The following is a 15289-nucleotide window of genomic DNA, read 5'->3' as shown; positions in this document are numbered from 1 at the left end:
GTCTTCCGCTACCTCCCGCAGTTTGGTCAGACTCATGTTGGTAGCTTCGAGAACACTGTCCATCTCGTCCTCTGTCGTCCCCTTCTCCTTGTGCCCTCCATCTTTCCCAGCATCAGGGTCTTTTCCAGGGAGTTGTCTCTTCTCATCATGTGGCCAAAGTATTGGAGCCTCAGCTTCAGCTTCAAATAGAGTATGGCTGCATTTTACACACATGTAACTTGTGCAACTCCAACCACATGTGGTTGAAGGCAGGTTGCTTGAAATTGCGCAGGTTACACCCAAGCAACGCAGAGAGATGCAAAGCTCTTTTGTGTCCAATTCCCCTCGAGTTACTCAGCACAGAAAGAGCTTTTAAGCTCTCTGCCTTATTTAGCGGGGAAGGCCTGCTGTGTGCAACAGCTCTCAGATGCTCTCATGAGATCTCGCAGGGCAATCTGAGTTCCTGCAAGATCTCCGGGAAGCACCCCTAGTCTTCCAGAGCTGGCATGCTGAGCAAGTCTTACCACCCAAGCAAGGAGGAGAGCTTAAAAGCACAAACAGACCCAGCTGCTTATTTTCAGGTTCATACCTCTTCTACCTGTAATTTCCCACATTTGAGGCCTTACAAAATTACAAAGCGATGCAACCCAACCAGGGCTCTTTCCGAGGAAGCCCAAGTGATTTCAATGTTGCCACCTGGGTCCCAGGGCCTCACCTCAGGGATTTCCAGTGGTACCCGGCGCACTTGCATGCCCTGAAGAACCACGGGGCGTGGCTGCAGCAGCGTAAGGGCAGGCGTCCCTTCCGGCACCTCTGCAGAGTTGAAGCTGGAGGAATGTGAATGCCTGTCCCTGCCAAAGCAAACAGAGGAGTGTGATGGGGCAGCGATCACCCGAGATAGGGTGATGATGGGAGGCATGTGTCCCAGGGCAACCAACAGGTCCTATAAGTGGGAGTTTGCTTACTTCAGGAATAGGGAAGCTGCAGGCCTCCAGATGTTGCTGGACTACAACTCCCATCAACCCCATGCTGGCTGGAGGCTGATGGGAGTTGGAGTCCGGCAACATTTAAGGGCCACAGATTCCCTACACTTTCACCACCAGTTACTTTTGGATAACCAACGCATGATACCAATTCAAGCTATTTCTTGATTAAGTTTACAGTCCTGCTAGTAGCTCCCTGGTTCTTGCCATCACCTACTGCAGGCATCCCCAAACTTCGGCCCTCCAGATGTTTTCGACTACAATTCCCATCATCCCTGACCACTGGTCCTGTTAGCTAGGGATCATGGGAGTTGTCTGCCAAAACATCTGGAGGGCTGCAGTTTGGGGATGCCTGACCTACTGTATCCTCACAACAACCCCATGAGTAGGTTACGCTAAGATCTGGTGACTGGACTGAGATCACCCACTGGGTTTCATGGCTAAGAGGGGGATTCGAACCTGGGTCTCCCCAATCACAACTAGAGGAGGAAGGCAGGAAGCTGGATTTCTTGGTTAAGACGGGGATTCGAACCTGCGTCTCCCCAGTCACAACCAGAGGAGGAAGGCAGGAAGCTGGATTTCATGGTTAAGAGGGGGATTCGAACCTGCGTCTCCCCAGTCACAACCAGAGGAGGAAGGCAGGAAGCTGTCTGAAACTGAGCCAGGCCATTTGTCGGTCTAGCTCAGTACTGTCTTGCACTGACTGGCATCCGGGCTCCAGGGAGCTCTCCCAGCCCTAACTGGCCCCACCAGTAATTGAAGCTGGGGCCTTCTGCATGCAAATGATGCGCCTTCCACTGAGCTATGGCTCCTGCCTGGCCTAAAACCATTAGACAAGGAACACAGGAAGCGGCCTTATAAAGAGTCCAGCCATTTATCTATGCAGCTCAGTGTTTGGGAAACCCTGATCTAGATAATGATTGAGAGTCCCCTAATGTCCATTGATTTCAACAGGTTTAGCCTGACTGTATGTCGAATGAGGGAAATATATGCTCCTGAGCTATCGTATCTTTAAAAGATTTACAAGTATTTCAACAAAAATCAAATGTTCCAGGAAAGCCTTGAATGCAGCAATGTTCAAACCACCCAAAAGTGCAATCATAAATGGCTACTGAGATGTAAGCTTCATTGAGTTCAGTGGGACTTCCTTGCAGTTAAGTGGGTATAGGATTGTAGTGTATCTTTCTTTAAAGAAGAGATTTGTTTACTAATGATTATTATGAGAAGATGATATTTACTAATGATTATTACAAGTGATTACCTCATTATAAACATGCTAACTTAGCCATGAGTTTAGGACCATGGCAAACTTTTTCCAGAATCTCCCCCACCCCCCACTCGCCGCAACTTTCAAAGCTTTCCAGAAAGCCCACATCCACATGCTACATCAGCAGCTCAAGTTTAGAACACAGGAGGCCTCACCAGCCACTGTTGGTTCCGTGCTCTGCACTGACTTGCTGTGCCACAGGATTCTCGTAGCCACCCCCGGCTAGTCCGAAAGTGTATGAGCGCCGGACCCCTGGAGAGAAAGGGGGAAAGGATAGGAATATTGAAGCTGGGACCTTCTACATGCAAATGCAGAGAGGCAAAGAGAAATGAGGGCATCCACTTATTCAGGGAGGTACATTCTGGCAGACACCACTTCCTTTATCATCCTGCCCTTAAATTTAAGATCTACAGGGGAGGCCCTGCTTGTAATCCTATCACCCAGCGATGTGCATGAGCAGGGCCTTCTCTTTGGTGGCTCCGTATTTTCATAACAACTTCCCCTCTGAGGTGTGTCATGCTTCAGCCATGTTGGCAGGTGAAGATGCACCTCTTTACCCGGGGAATGTGTTTTTATTCTGGTTCTCACTGCTGTGCAGTCATTCTTATTGAGATTTTATGATGGCTTCTGTGTTTCGGTTTCAGCCGATATTTGTTGTTGTTGTTGTTTAGTCGTTTAGTCGTGTCCGACTCTTCGTGACCCCATGGACCATAGCACGCCAGGCACTCCTGTCTTGCACTGCCTCCCGCAATTTGGTCAAACTCATGTTCGTAGCTTCGAGAACACTGTCCAACCATCTTGTCCTCTGTCGTCCCCTTCTCCTAGTGCCCTCAATCTTTCCCAACATCAGGGTCTTTTCCAAGGATTCTTCTCTTCTCATGAGGTGGCCAAAGTATTGGAGCCTGAGCTTCACGATCTGTCCTTCCAGGGAGCACTCAGGGCTGATTTCCTTAAGAATGGATAGGTTTGATCTTCTTGCAGTCCATGGGACTCTCAAGAGTCTCCTCCAGCACCATAATTCAAAAGCATCAATTCTTCGGCGATCAGCCTTCTTTATGGTCCAGCTCTCACTTCCATACATCACTACTGGGAAAACCATAGCTTTAACTATACGGACCTTTGTCAGCAAGGTGATGTCTCTGCTTTTTAAGATGCTGTCTAGGTTTGTCATTGCTTTTCTCCCAAGAAGCAGGCGTCTTTTAATTTCGTGACTGCTGTCACCATCTGCAGTGATCAAGGAGCCCAAGAAAGTAAAATCTCTCACTGCCTCCATTTCTTCCCCTTCTATTTGCCAGGAGGTGATGGGACCAGTGGCCATGATCTTGGTTTTTTTGATGTTGAGCTTCAGACCATATTTTGCGCTCTCCTCTTTCACCCTCATTAAAAGGTTCTTTAATTCCTCCTCGCTTTCTGCCATCAAGGTTGTGTCATCTGCATATCTGAGGTTGTTGATATTTCTTCCGGCAATCTTAATTCCGGCTTGGGATTCATCTAGTCCAGCCTTTCGCATGATGAATTCTGCATATAAGTTAAATAAGCAGGGAGACAATATACAACCTTGTCGTACTCCTTTCCCAATTTTGAACCACTCAGTTGTTCCATATCCAGTTCTAACTGTAGCTTCTTGTCCCACATAGAGATTTCTCAGGAGACAGATGAGGTGATCAGGCACTCCCATTTCTTTAAGAACTTGCCATAGTTTGCTGTGGTCGACACAGTCAAAGGCTTTTGCATAGTCAATGAAGCAGAAGTAGACGTTTTTCTGGAACTCTCTAGCTTTCTCCATAATCCAGCGCATGTTTGCTATTTGGTCTCTGGTTCCTCTGCCCTTTCGAAATCCAGCTTGCACTTCTGGGAGTTCTCGGTCCACATACTGCCTAAGCCTGCCTTGTAGAATTTTAAGCATAACCTTGCTAGCGTGTGAAATGAGCGCAATTGTGCGGTAGTTGGAGCATTCTTTGGCACTGCCCTTCTTTGGAATTGGGATGTAGACTGATCTTCTCCAATCCTCTGGCCATTGCTGAGTTTTCCAAACTTGCTGGCATATTGGGTGTAGCACCTTAACAGCATCATCTTTTAAAATTTTAAATAGTTCAGCTGGAATATCATCACTTCCACTGGCCTTGTTATTAGCAGTGCTTTCTAAGGCCCATTTGATTTCACTCTCCAAGATGTCTGGCTCAAGGTCAGCAACCACACTACCTGGGGTGTACGAGACCTCCATATCTTTCTGGTATAATTCCTCTGTGTATTCTTGCCACCTCTTCTTGATGTCTTCTGCTTCTGTTAGGTCCTTACCACTTTTGTCCTTGATTATGGTAATCTTTGTACGAAATGTTCCTTTCATATCTCCAATTTTCTTGAACAGATCTCTGGTTTTCCCCATTCTATTGTTTTCCTCTATTTCTTTGCATTGCTCATTTAAGAAGACCCTCTTGTCTCTCCTTGCTGTTTTTTGGAAATCTGCATTCAGTTTCCTGTATCTTTCCCTATCTCCCTCGCATTTTGCTTGCCTCCTCTCCTCCGCTATTTGTAAGGCCTCGTTGGACAGCCATTTTGCTTTCTTGCATTTCCTTTTCCTTGGGATGGTTTTCGTTGCTGCCTCCTGTATAATGTTACGAGCCTCCATCCATAGTTCTTCAGGCACTCTGTCCACCAAATCTAAATCCTTAAACCTGTTCCTCACTTCCACTGTGTATTCATAAGGGATTTGATTCAGATTGTATCTTACTGGCCCAGTGGTTTTTCCTACTTTCTTCAGTTTAAGCTGGAATTTTGCTATAAGAAGCTGATGATCTGAGTTACAGTCAGCTCCAGGTCTTGTTTTTGCTGACTGTATAGAGCTTCTCCATCTTTGGCTGCAGAGAATATAATCAATCTGATTTCGATGCTGCCCATTTGGTGATATCCATGTGTAGAGTCGTCTCTTGTGTTGTTGGAAGAGAGTGTTTGTGATGACCAGCTTGTTCTCTTGACAGAACTCTATTAGCCTTTGCCCTGCTTCATTTTGAACTCCCAGGCCAAACTTGCCAGTTGTTCCTTTTATCTCTTGATTCCCTACTTTAGCATTCCAATCCCCTGTAATGAGAAGAACATCCTTCTTTGGTGTCATTTCTAGAAGGTGTTGTAGGTCTTCATAGAATTGGTCAATTTCACTTTCTTCAGCACCGGTAGTTGGTGCATAAACTTGGATTACTGTGATGTTAAAAGGTCTGCCTTGGATTCGTATCGAGATCATTCTGTCATTTTTGAGATTGCATCCCATTACAGCTTTTGCCACTCTTTTGTTGACTATGAGGGCCACTCCATTTCTACTACGGGATTCTTGCCCACAGTAGTAGATATGATAGTCATCCGAACTGAATTCGCCCATTCCCTTCCATTTTAGTTCACTGATGCCCAGGATGTCGATATTTATTCTTGTCATCTCATTTTTGACCACATCCAGCTTACCTCCATTCATGGTTCTTACATTCCAGGTTCCTATGCAATATTTTTCTTTACAGCATCGGACTTTCCTTTCGCTTCCAGGCATATCCGCAACTGAGCGTCCTTTCGGCTTTGGCCCAGCCGCTTCATCAGCTCTGAATCTACTTGTACTTGTCCTCCGCTCTTCCTCAGTAGCATGTTGGACGCCTTCCGACCTGAGGGGCTCATCTTCCAGCGTCATAACTTTTATATGCCTGTTGTCTTTGTCCATGGAGTTTTCTTGGCAGGGTTACTGGAGTGGCTTGCCAGTTCCTTCTCCAGGTGGATCACGTTTAGTCAAAACTCTCCACTATGACCTGTCCATCTTGGGTGGCCCTGCATGGCATAGCTCATAGCTTCTCTGAGTTATTCAAGCCCCTTCGCCACGACAAGGCATTGATCCATGAAGGGGCCAGCCGATATATTGTTTTCAATAAGATATGTGTACCACAACCTGGGACCTTTGGACAACGGGTTGAGTTGTACATACCACAAAGAAAGAAAGAAATTCCAGAAGTCCGTTCAACTTCCAAAACGTTTGAAAAGCAAATCGCGGCTTCTGATTGGCTGCAGGAAGGTCCTGCAGTCAATCAGAAGCCGCAGAAGCCCCGTCGGATGTTCAGGTTCCAAAAGAACATTCACAAACCGAAACACTCACTTCCGGGTTTGCGGCGTTCGGGAGCCAAAAAATCCGAGTTCCCGGGTGTTCGGGATCCAAGGCACGACTGTATTACACTGAACAAAATCCTCCTGAGGTGAAGGGAACCTAGCCCTGTCCACAAAACACTGGTGAACGACCTCGAAGCAAGACCTGCCCTCCTGAATTACTATTATTGTTTAAATTTTACACCACTAATAATAATTATAATAATAATAATGGTAGTACTGGTACCAGTAGTAGTATTTTACCTTTCTTATCGCAGGGTAGCAAACATATCAATAACAAAATATTTTAAAAAAACATTCTATAAACAGTTACCATTAATTTAAAATTTTCTTTAAAAATTAGTTAAAAACTGTCTGAAAACAGTGATCTCGGGGTAAACAGGAACAACTTCAAATTCCTCCTGAAAGTCACTGATGAGGAACACAGGTGCACCTCTCCGAGGAGGGTATCTGTCAAGGCTCAGGGAATCCTATCCCTCCCCCAGTGGCAGCCAAAAATGCAGAAAACACGAAGAGTCCTCACCACATAATTTATTCAGTATTCACAGAGAGAGACAAAGGAATGTAGTATCTAGGCCATGATGGCGTTGCTCCAAATAACAGTCCCACCCACCTACGTCGTCCCTATTCTACGTCACCCCTGCACCGGTTAATCTGAGATTTCTGTCTCTGAGCTCTCTGCTCTACTACCCGTAATGCACGCCTGGTTCTGGGAGGCAGGGGTGGTCAGGAATGCTTTCCGAAGACTGAGTCTGTCAGCTGTCTCTCCCCTGGTGCTTGTTCTTCTTCCTGCGGTTTATCTTCCAATTATTTCCCAGCTTCTGCCTTCTGCAGCCTCTGAACTATGCCCCTCTGCAAACCACTGTTCTAAATCTATACTGTCCTCCCGTTCTCAGGAAGGTTCAGGAGAAGGGGGAGCGGCCCCCACCATTCCTCTTCAGTCCAATCCCTGACAGCATCCCACAAAAAAAGCCACTGCCGCTTCTAAGCAGTTTTCAAAGGCTGCTTCTGAGCAGCTTACAAAATATGACAACATGAACCTTTGAACATGAACACCAATAATTTAAAATTCAGAATAAAACAAAGGGAGAACCAGGAGGAGAAGCACCTCCTGTGGCTCGGCCCCCCTTTTCCCATGCAGTGTCCGCCCGCCCCTCGCTCACCGCTCTCGTCGTAGAAGTAGTGCACGGCACCTTCAGACGTGTCGTCGAAGTTGCAGGCTTCGTGGATGGCCCCTCGCGGCAGCAGGAGGGAGCTGGCGAACTGCAGGGCGGAGGGGAGGGTGAGCGCACGAGAGTGCGAAGAGGCCCGGCCTCGCTGCAGGTCCTGTAAACTGCGGGGAGAGGCAGGAGGGTGAGAAGAGGCAAGATAATAATTTTTTAAAAAAACACCAACTGAAAAAGGGGAAAGTGCATGCGTGTGCTGTGGTGCTTACCTGGGTGGGGACCCCATCACTGAGGATGGGGGGGTAGGGTTGCTGCCCGCGTTATGCCGTCGCCTCATGGCCTGCATGCGCTTGATGCTGCTGGACCGGTCAGGCTTGGGCCCGTCCTCTCCAGTGGCAGCTGCAAGAGAAAAGCCCAGGCGATCCTCTGCTGAAGATGTCCCATCCCCCCACCCCCCGCTGCCTCCAGATTCTGGTGACAGGCGACTCCCCACTAGGGCTGGGTGATATATCAGCAAATGGTCTGAAACCGGTATAGTGCTCAGGTTGTGATACCGGTTTCAGACATTTTGAGCTGGCGATAACATCACGGTGGCCAGGGAGTCACAATGTATTCCCTGCCCAAGTTGCCTGTAGAGCTGGGCAACTGGGCGCGTTGTCGCAGGAAGAGTTTGGGGGTCTTTGGCACGAGCCCTGGAATAGCTGAAATAAAGGGCAGAAGGATCTTGGCTGAAGGCAGGCTGGGAGAGATGCCTTGGGGAACCAAGGGGCAGCAGCGCTGCACTGCTGTAGGGAACCAGCCCCTCTTGAGATGACCATGCTGCAAGGTCTGTACTTCCTCTCCATGCAGACTAAAGGTGGATATATGCAAATAAACCAAATATCTTAAAGCTACGACAGCCTCCACCGTGTCTTGCTTCTCTTAGGAACACGGGCCCTGGGTTGAGTGCCAAGAACCCCCTGGAATCTTGCCATGGCTAGGCAGAGACTTTTCTAACAATGTTGTGAGCTCTCCCCTTGGGCAGTCAAGCCACACCTGGAATATCTCAGGGACTTACCTCCTCCGACGGCCCCTTCGGCCTGCAGCTCCCCCCTCCAGCCGGGCTGGTTGGCAGACTGGCTCCGCACAGCGCTGCCCAGTTCCTGCTCCGCTGTCAGCTTCCCGGCGTGGGACTCCAAGTCCGACTTGGAGACCGTGAGGCAGCCCGCGGGCTTCACTTCCATGTGGCTCCCGTCCATGCTGAGGACACGGGCATGGGTTTTGGCGCTGGCCGTGCTCCCGGAGCGCTGGGCGTAATGGGAATGTTGGGGCGGGAGGGTGGTGCCTTCGGGGGGCAGAGGGGGAGGGGGCTTGGTCTCGGCAGTGGGGAGACACTGCTTGCCGTGCTGGGCGGGCGGGTGGCGCTCGGGAGAGTAGCAGGAAGTGCTGGAGGAGGTGTCAGTGCTGTAGTTGTGCTGGGAGTGCAAGCTGGAAGCCCGGCTCAGGTCGCTGCAGTCGCTAGAGTCCTCGTCGGCAAAAAAGCCCTCGGCGTAAGCCTTGCTGTCCAGGAGGGTGCGCATGGGCAGGTACGAGCTGCCGTGCTTGCGGGAGAGGCGCCGGCGGCCCTTGAGGCCCAGCTCCTTCGGCCGGACCACTTGCTCCGGCTCAGGACACCCCCACAACTCGGCGTCGCCCTTGACCGTCTCCAGGGAGTTGAGGGTATTCTGCGTGTCGAAGCTCAGCTCCCCGAGAAGGCCCAGCTCAGGGGAGCGCAGCAGCTCGCTGTCGGAGAGGGCATCGGTGTCGCTGCCACCGTCAGGGGGTGGGGATATGCCAGGTCCACCCTCGTCTCCCCGCGCCCCTTCTCCAGGGCCGGGGCCGAGCGAAGGGCTGTCCAAGTGGGTTGAATTGGTCTTCTCGCTGCGGTAGCTGCTCAGAGTGCTGGGGGTCTCTTTGTCGGTGCCGCTGAAGCAGCTGTCCGAAGAGCCGGCCTTGAGAGGCCGCTCCGGGTGGGGTTCCAAGGGCTGGTAGTCTGTTCCGGAGCAGCGCTTTTCCCGGCGGCCATGACCCCCGGCCTCCGGCAACGCCAGGCTCAGGAAGCTCTGGCTGAGCTCCTCGCTCAAGCTGCTCTTGATTAGAGGGCTCAGCGGCGTGTCCCCCATGCTCTCTGTCTCGCTGGCGGTCCAGCGCGGTGCGGCGCGGAACCCTGCCCCCGCAGGGGGAGACTGCTCCGAGGAATCTGTGCTCTGCAAGGAAGTCTGCACTGGGAGGGAGGGAGGCTGCTTCCTCCCAGCAGGCGGGGGCTCTGCCTTTGGAAGAGGCAGCAGGCTACCGCTTGCACCTTCCACGTCAGCAGACACCATTGTGACATCACTGGCTGTAGAGAGGGCAAGGCAGAGAAGAGGAGGGCATTACACACAAGTGCACATCTCAAGACAGGGACATTTATTAGCTGGCTGGGATCTTAGCCACACCCAAGGATGTATGCACAGAAAAGCATATAAAATGGGTCAAGTAGCAGGCCTACATATTCGGGGGGCCCTTTGCAACCAGCTGTGAGGTCTGGGTAACCACTGTTATCTTCTTCAATGGGGTTGTTTACAACAATCTTTACAACATCTCTGCTACTGACGCTCAAACTCTGGGAACGAAAATTTAACACACACACACCCCTTTTTAAGCAATGTGAACTATTCACTTCTGGGGCCCGCCGGGAAACTTAAGCTTCATTCGTTTCGCAGTAGATCCACCCCTGAAATGGGAGTATGATGGGTAAAGATATGAATCTGGAGCAATGATATCTGAGTCGCTATGGGCAAGCAAAAGATGGTATGTACAGTTGATGGTATGCACACTGATGATAAGAGGAAGCAAAAATAAATAATCACAACAATATAAATAAAAAATAAAAGTGGAAAAACAACTTTTCTGCCCACAATCTCAGGCAAAACAGTGAAATCACTCCAGAGTGTGACTTGGGTAACTGGGGGGCTTGAGATTTGACTCTCTGTTAACAAAACATAAGAACGGAAACAGCATTGATTCAAAATGGTCCCGCTTCCAAGTGCCTTGGACCACTCTACCGTGGGAAGCAAGTCTTTTTGACATTGCTACAGGCCAGATCGCGTCAAGCTAGCTTTTCTGAGACAGTCTTGAATTGTTTCCCCATGAAGTGCTCTCAATGGAGTGCTATTTCCACTCACACAGCTGCCAACAGCAGGGCAACAAGTTCCTTGTACTGAACAAGAGATATCCAGCTCACTGTCTATTGATGGCAGCACTCAATAGGTCTACTCTTAGAAACAATCCTATGTGTCTGAAAAAGCCTGCAATCCACACATTAATCTCCAAGCAGGAAGATTAAAGACACTCCTCTTTTCGAGAAGCAGCAATAGGAATATACGAAGTTGCCTGAGACTTCTACCAAGTGAGCTGCCAGAGGGGGATGGATCACTCTGGCCCTCTTGCGCTGCTGCATTTCCATGCTGATCACGGAGAAAGAGATTTTCCTCCCTCCATGATTAGCAAAGAGGAATGGAGTGAACTGTCTCTCATCTGTCAGCCCACTCACTCGCCTGCATAGAAATTCTGGTCGCCTATGGCGAGTTGCTTCTCTTTTTGTATAACATTTGCCGGGGGTGGGGAGTTGCACATATTATCTATGAAAAAAGGCTCCCAAGTGACAGGGCTGGGAAAGATATTGACAAACAAACACACCAGAGGAAGGTAGCAAAAAAGGTGGTGATGGAGACCACGTCCCATGAGGAACAGATGGATGTGAATATGAAGGTGTGATTGAGAAGCGACATGTAAACCATCTCCAAATATTCAAAAGGACTGTCACACAGATGATGGCGCAAATGTTTTCTGTTGCTCCAGAGGGCAGGCCCCAAACCAAGTTACAGGAAAGGGGATTTTGACCAAACATTAGGAAGAATTTCTGGACAGGTCAAGCTATGCAACAGTGGAACGGTGCTATGCCTTAGAAGGTGGTGCATTAGAGGATTTTAAGCAAAGGTTGGATGGCCACCTTGCAGGGGTGTGGTAATCGTAAGGGATTGGACCATACGGCTGTTGAGATCCTTTGAAACCCGTTGCCAGTCAGAGCAGAAACACTGGGATAGACAGGCAAACAGCCCAGCTTGGAAGAAGGCAGCTTTGTAAGTCTATAAAACTACTTCTTCCCATCTCATTCAGGGCCTCCCTCCATCTTGCCCCACCAACCACAGCCAGGGACCTACCACGGTTCTCGGGGGAACAGTGCTGGAGCATGTCCCGGTCAGCTGCCGTGACAATGACGTTGTTGCTGCCTTGCTCACGCACGAGTTCTTTGATGTCTGTAGGATGAAGCGATAGGAGCTTGAGAGGCTTTCCCCCCTTCACAGACAACCCACCCCCTCGCCACACTTCATTCATGCCTCCAACCTCAGCTATAAAGCCAGGGTTCTTTGCTCTACGGCAGATGAGGGCATCTCTTCTCTACCGAGGTCCACGTTCTCTTGGGCGTAATCTGCTGGGGGCTGCATACTGGTCACAGGCACTGCAGCCCCACTTCCTCCCCCCTTACATGAAATTAAGCCAAGGGCCAGATCTAGACCTAGGGCTGCAAATTGCCCCGCCCCTGCTTTGAAGCACATGGCTGGAGAAACCCACCGCCTCCTGCCGAGCTTAGGAGGGTGAGATCATCGGGGCCACTTTCTGCCATTGCCACTTTCTGCCCCTATTCAGAAACGCATACGTTGGAAAGCAATCGGAAAACGGCAGAGTGCCCACAGTATTGTAGTGCTGGGAGGATCAGGTGCAAGTCCGTTCACTGCAAAGGGGCCTTACGCAGAGTGGATTTCTCCCACCCCCTCCCCTGCCACCGATTTATAACTGGTATCACGTTCTGCACAGAATCAGCAGAAGGAAGAGTCTCACCTCTTACAGGCCTCCCGTCCTCCAAGTGGGGCAGCAGATCCTAAAAGGCAAAAAGAAAGATCAAACAGCTCTTTCACAGAAAGATTATTGGGGGAGGGCAGGAAAGAAGCTTGGACCGCCACGCCTTTCAGAGCAGCCATAACTCAGTGTGAGTGTAGCTCGTGCAAAAAAATCCCAGGTTCGAATCCTGGCATCTCCAGACATGGTTGTAAGAGAATCCTGCCTGAAACTCTGGAGAGCCGCTACCAGTCACTGTAGGCAACGGACTGACTCAGTATAAGGCAGTTTCCTATGTTCATAACACTCTCTTCTCGACCATGTCTGAGGTCCAGCTGAAGGGCAGTGGAGGCACGCCTCGTGCAAGGATCTCTCAAGCAGCCCATGCCCTGAAGGGCCAAGCACCCGACCCCTTACCCTGCTTCTCCCGTGCAGCACTTCATTTCAACCAGAGCATTTGAGGGCTTAGCTAGAGTGCCTCCCTGCTGAAGGGCAGGGCTCAGATGCTTTTTATCATTGTTGCTGTTCCCGCTTTTCATTTTATTACACACTAGCTTGCCCTGCCACACATTGCTGTGGCTAATCCCTGTGACTGCCCCCACCCTGTGCCAATCCATGACGTATCCCGCCCCCTCCTCCCCCCACCCCCGGCTCATCCCTGTGACTGGTCCCACCGTGCCCTGACCTATCCCGTCCCGTTCCGTCCCCTCCTCTCCCCAACCCCCACCCAGGAAAGTCAGTACCTCCATTCAACCTAGTTTGTAAAGGCTTCGACCTAGTATGTAAACGAGAGCCGAGGTGCTGTTGAGAGGGAAGGTTTTATAGGTGCAGTACTAGTGTAGCCTCTGCTAGAGGGCGCTGATTTGCAACCTGGTTCTTTTCCCAGCATGCATTTTTGTCTGAGTGGTGTGTTTTGAAATACATTTTTTGGGGTTTTTACCTGGCACAGGTGTGACATCTGTCTTTGAATACGGTACGGGGTTACTCTCATATTCGCATGTGGCATTGTGTGAAAATTTGAATGCAATCAGTCAAGTGGTTTTGGTGAAACGTGGATACTAACGGACATGGCCTCATGGCCAGTTAACGTTTATATATATATAGATAAATAGATAGATAGATAGATAGATATAGATATAGATATATAGATTATATAAAAATTATGGTGCTGGAGGAGACTCTTGAGAGTCCCATGGACTGCAAGAAGATCAAACCTATCCATTCTGAAGGAAATCAGCCCTGAGTGCTCACTGGAAGGACAGATCCTGAAGCTGAGGCTCCAATACTGTGGCCACCTCATGAGAAGAGAAGACTCCCTGGAAAAGACCCTGATGTTGGGAAAGATTGAGGGCACTAGGAGACAGAGGACGAGATGGTTGGACAGTGTTCTCGAAGCTACGAACATGAGTTTGACCAAACTGCGGGAGGCAGTGGAAGACAGGAGTGCCTGGCGTGCTCTGGTCCATGGGGTCACAAAGAGTCGGACACGACTAAACGACTAAACAACAACAACATATATATACAGTAGATATTCTGCTTCCGCTTGAATGAGTGACCCCTGGGAGTCCTGGGCTTCTGATCAGGTTTGCACCTTCCTTGTGGGATGGCAGCATCAGCAACTGCCAGGCCATCCACTTGAAAACTGGGATGTCTCCAAGTCTGTGCATGCTGAGTTAACCTCAGCTATGTCTTTTACGTACACAAGATAAAGGAAAGGCTACAACATTGGGGGCTTTTGGGGTGGGGTGGGGCGGAAGGGAAGGGAAGCAACTATGGGATAACATGGTCACGGTCACCCCCTCTCTCACAATGCTATAACCCAGGGTCATCCAAGGAAGCTGAGTGGTGGGATATTCAGAGCATACCAAAGGGAATACATCTTTACAAAGCATGTAAGTTAAATGATGGCATTCACCTCCCATAAGATGCATTGCTGACCACTAGTTTAAAGGCCTGCAAAGGGCAATTAGACAGACCTAGAACAAGGCTGTCCAGAGCTACTAGTCCCATTGGCTGTAATCTGCCTCCAGGGTCAGAAGCAGCCTGACACCGCTGAATGCCAGTCACAAGTGGGAGAGGGTTAGCCGCTGGGGGAAGCAGGATAGGGCACTGATCTGATCCAGCCGTGCTCATACAAGATTCTGCAATGCACAATCCAGGCAGCAAGAGCCTGGCATCTGTCCTTCTGTACTCTGCAAATAAATCCTAGAGTCACAGAATGAGAAGACAGCAGGCAGTGCAATTCAGCCAGACACCTTCCCAGCAGCATCCTATGCCACCCCCACCCACCCCCTCCAAGCTTCCAAGGAAGGTGGCATGTCTCAGCAGCTCATTCTGCAGTGCCAGGTCCGGTGCTGCCCCCTTGATATTTTCTCCCGCCAAAGGGGATGACCGTGGTCCCGATAACGCCACCAGTGCTCTCAGCCCCCATTTCCCAACCCTTAGAGAAGCTTCCTTGCTCTTACCATGACCTGGTTGAAGCCAAACACAGAATGTTGGGAACTGCATCTCACAGGAGGCGTGGAGCTGACCTTCCGAAACACTGTCATCTCCACCCCGCCAGGGTCTCTGCGAGGAGAGAGGGAGAGGAATGGAGCCAGGGCCAAGTTTAAAATTAAAAACAATATGGATTGGTGAGGGGCTATAGCTCAGTAATACAGCATCTGCTTTGTATGCTGAAGGTCCCAGGTTCAATCCTCAACGGCGTATCCAGGTATGTCCCCTGCCTGAAACCCCCAAGAGCCGCTGCCAGACACTGTAGACCAGGCATCCCACAAACTGCGGCCCTCCAGACGTTTTGGCCTACAACTCCCATGATCCCTAGCTAACAGGACCAGTGGTTGGGGAAGATGGGAATTGTAGTC

General features: G+C 50.0%; 1 protein-coding gene across 1 annotated transcript in view; it reads right to left on the bottom strand.

Moving 5' to 3' along the window:
* The window catches only part of PCNX3 (pecanex 3), a 52815-nt gene that overhangs the window by 29850 nt on the left and 7676 nt on the right, over window positions 1-15289 (bottom strand). The window contains exons 3-10 of the mRNA XM_035098162.3: window positions 14891-14993; window positions 12429-12468; window positions 11750-11845; window positions 8587-9885; window positions 7799-7928; window positions 7527-7696; window positions 2385-2481; window positions 695-830 (exon numbers count right to left, since the gene is read on the bottom strand). Coding sequence (XP_034954053.2) covers window positions 695-830; window positions 2385-2481; window positions 7527-7696; window positions 7799-7928; window positions 8587-9885; window positions 11750-11845; window positions 12429-12468; window positions 14891-14993 — 2071 coding nt within the window. The remainder of the gene's footprint in view (window positions 1-694; window positions 831-2384; window positions 2482-7526; window positions 7697-7798; window positions 7929-8586; window positions 9886-11749; window positions 11846-12428; window positions 12469-14890; window positions 14994-15289) is intronic.

This window comes from Zootoca vivipara, chromosome 16 (assembly GCF_965207765.1).
Source record: "Zootoca vivipara chromosome 16, rZooViv2.hap1.1, whole genome shotgun sequence".
In the NCBI taxonomy this organism is placed as follows: domain Eukaryota; kingdom Metazoa; phylum Chordata; class Lepidosauria; order Squamata; family Lacertidae; genus Zootoca; species Zootoca vivipara.
Note: the sequence above shows the minus strand (reverse complement) of the source record. Positions and strands in the feature narration are given on the sequence as shown.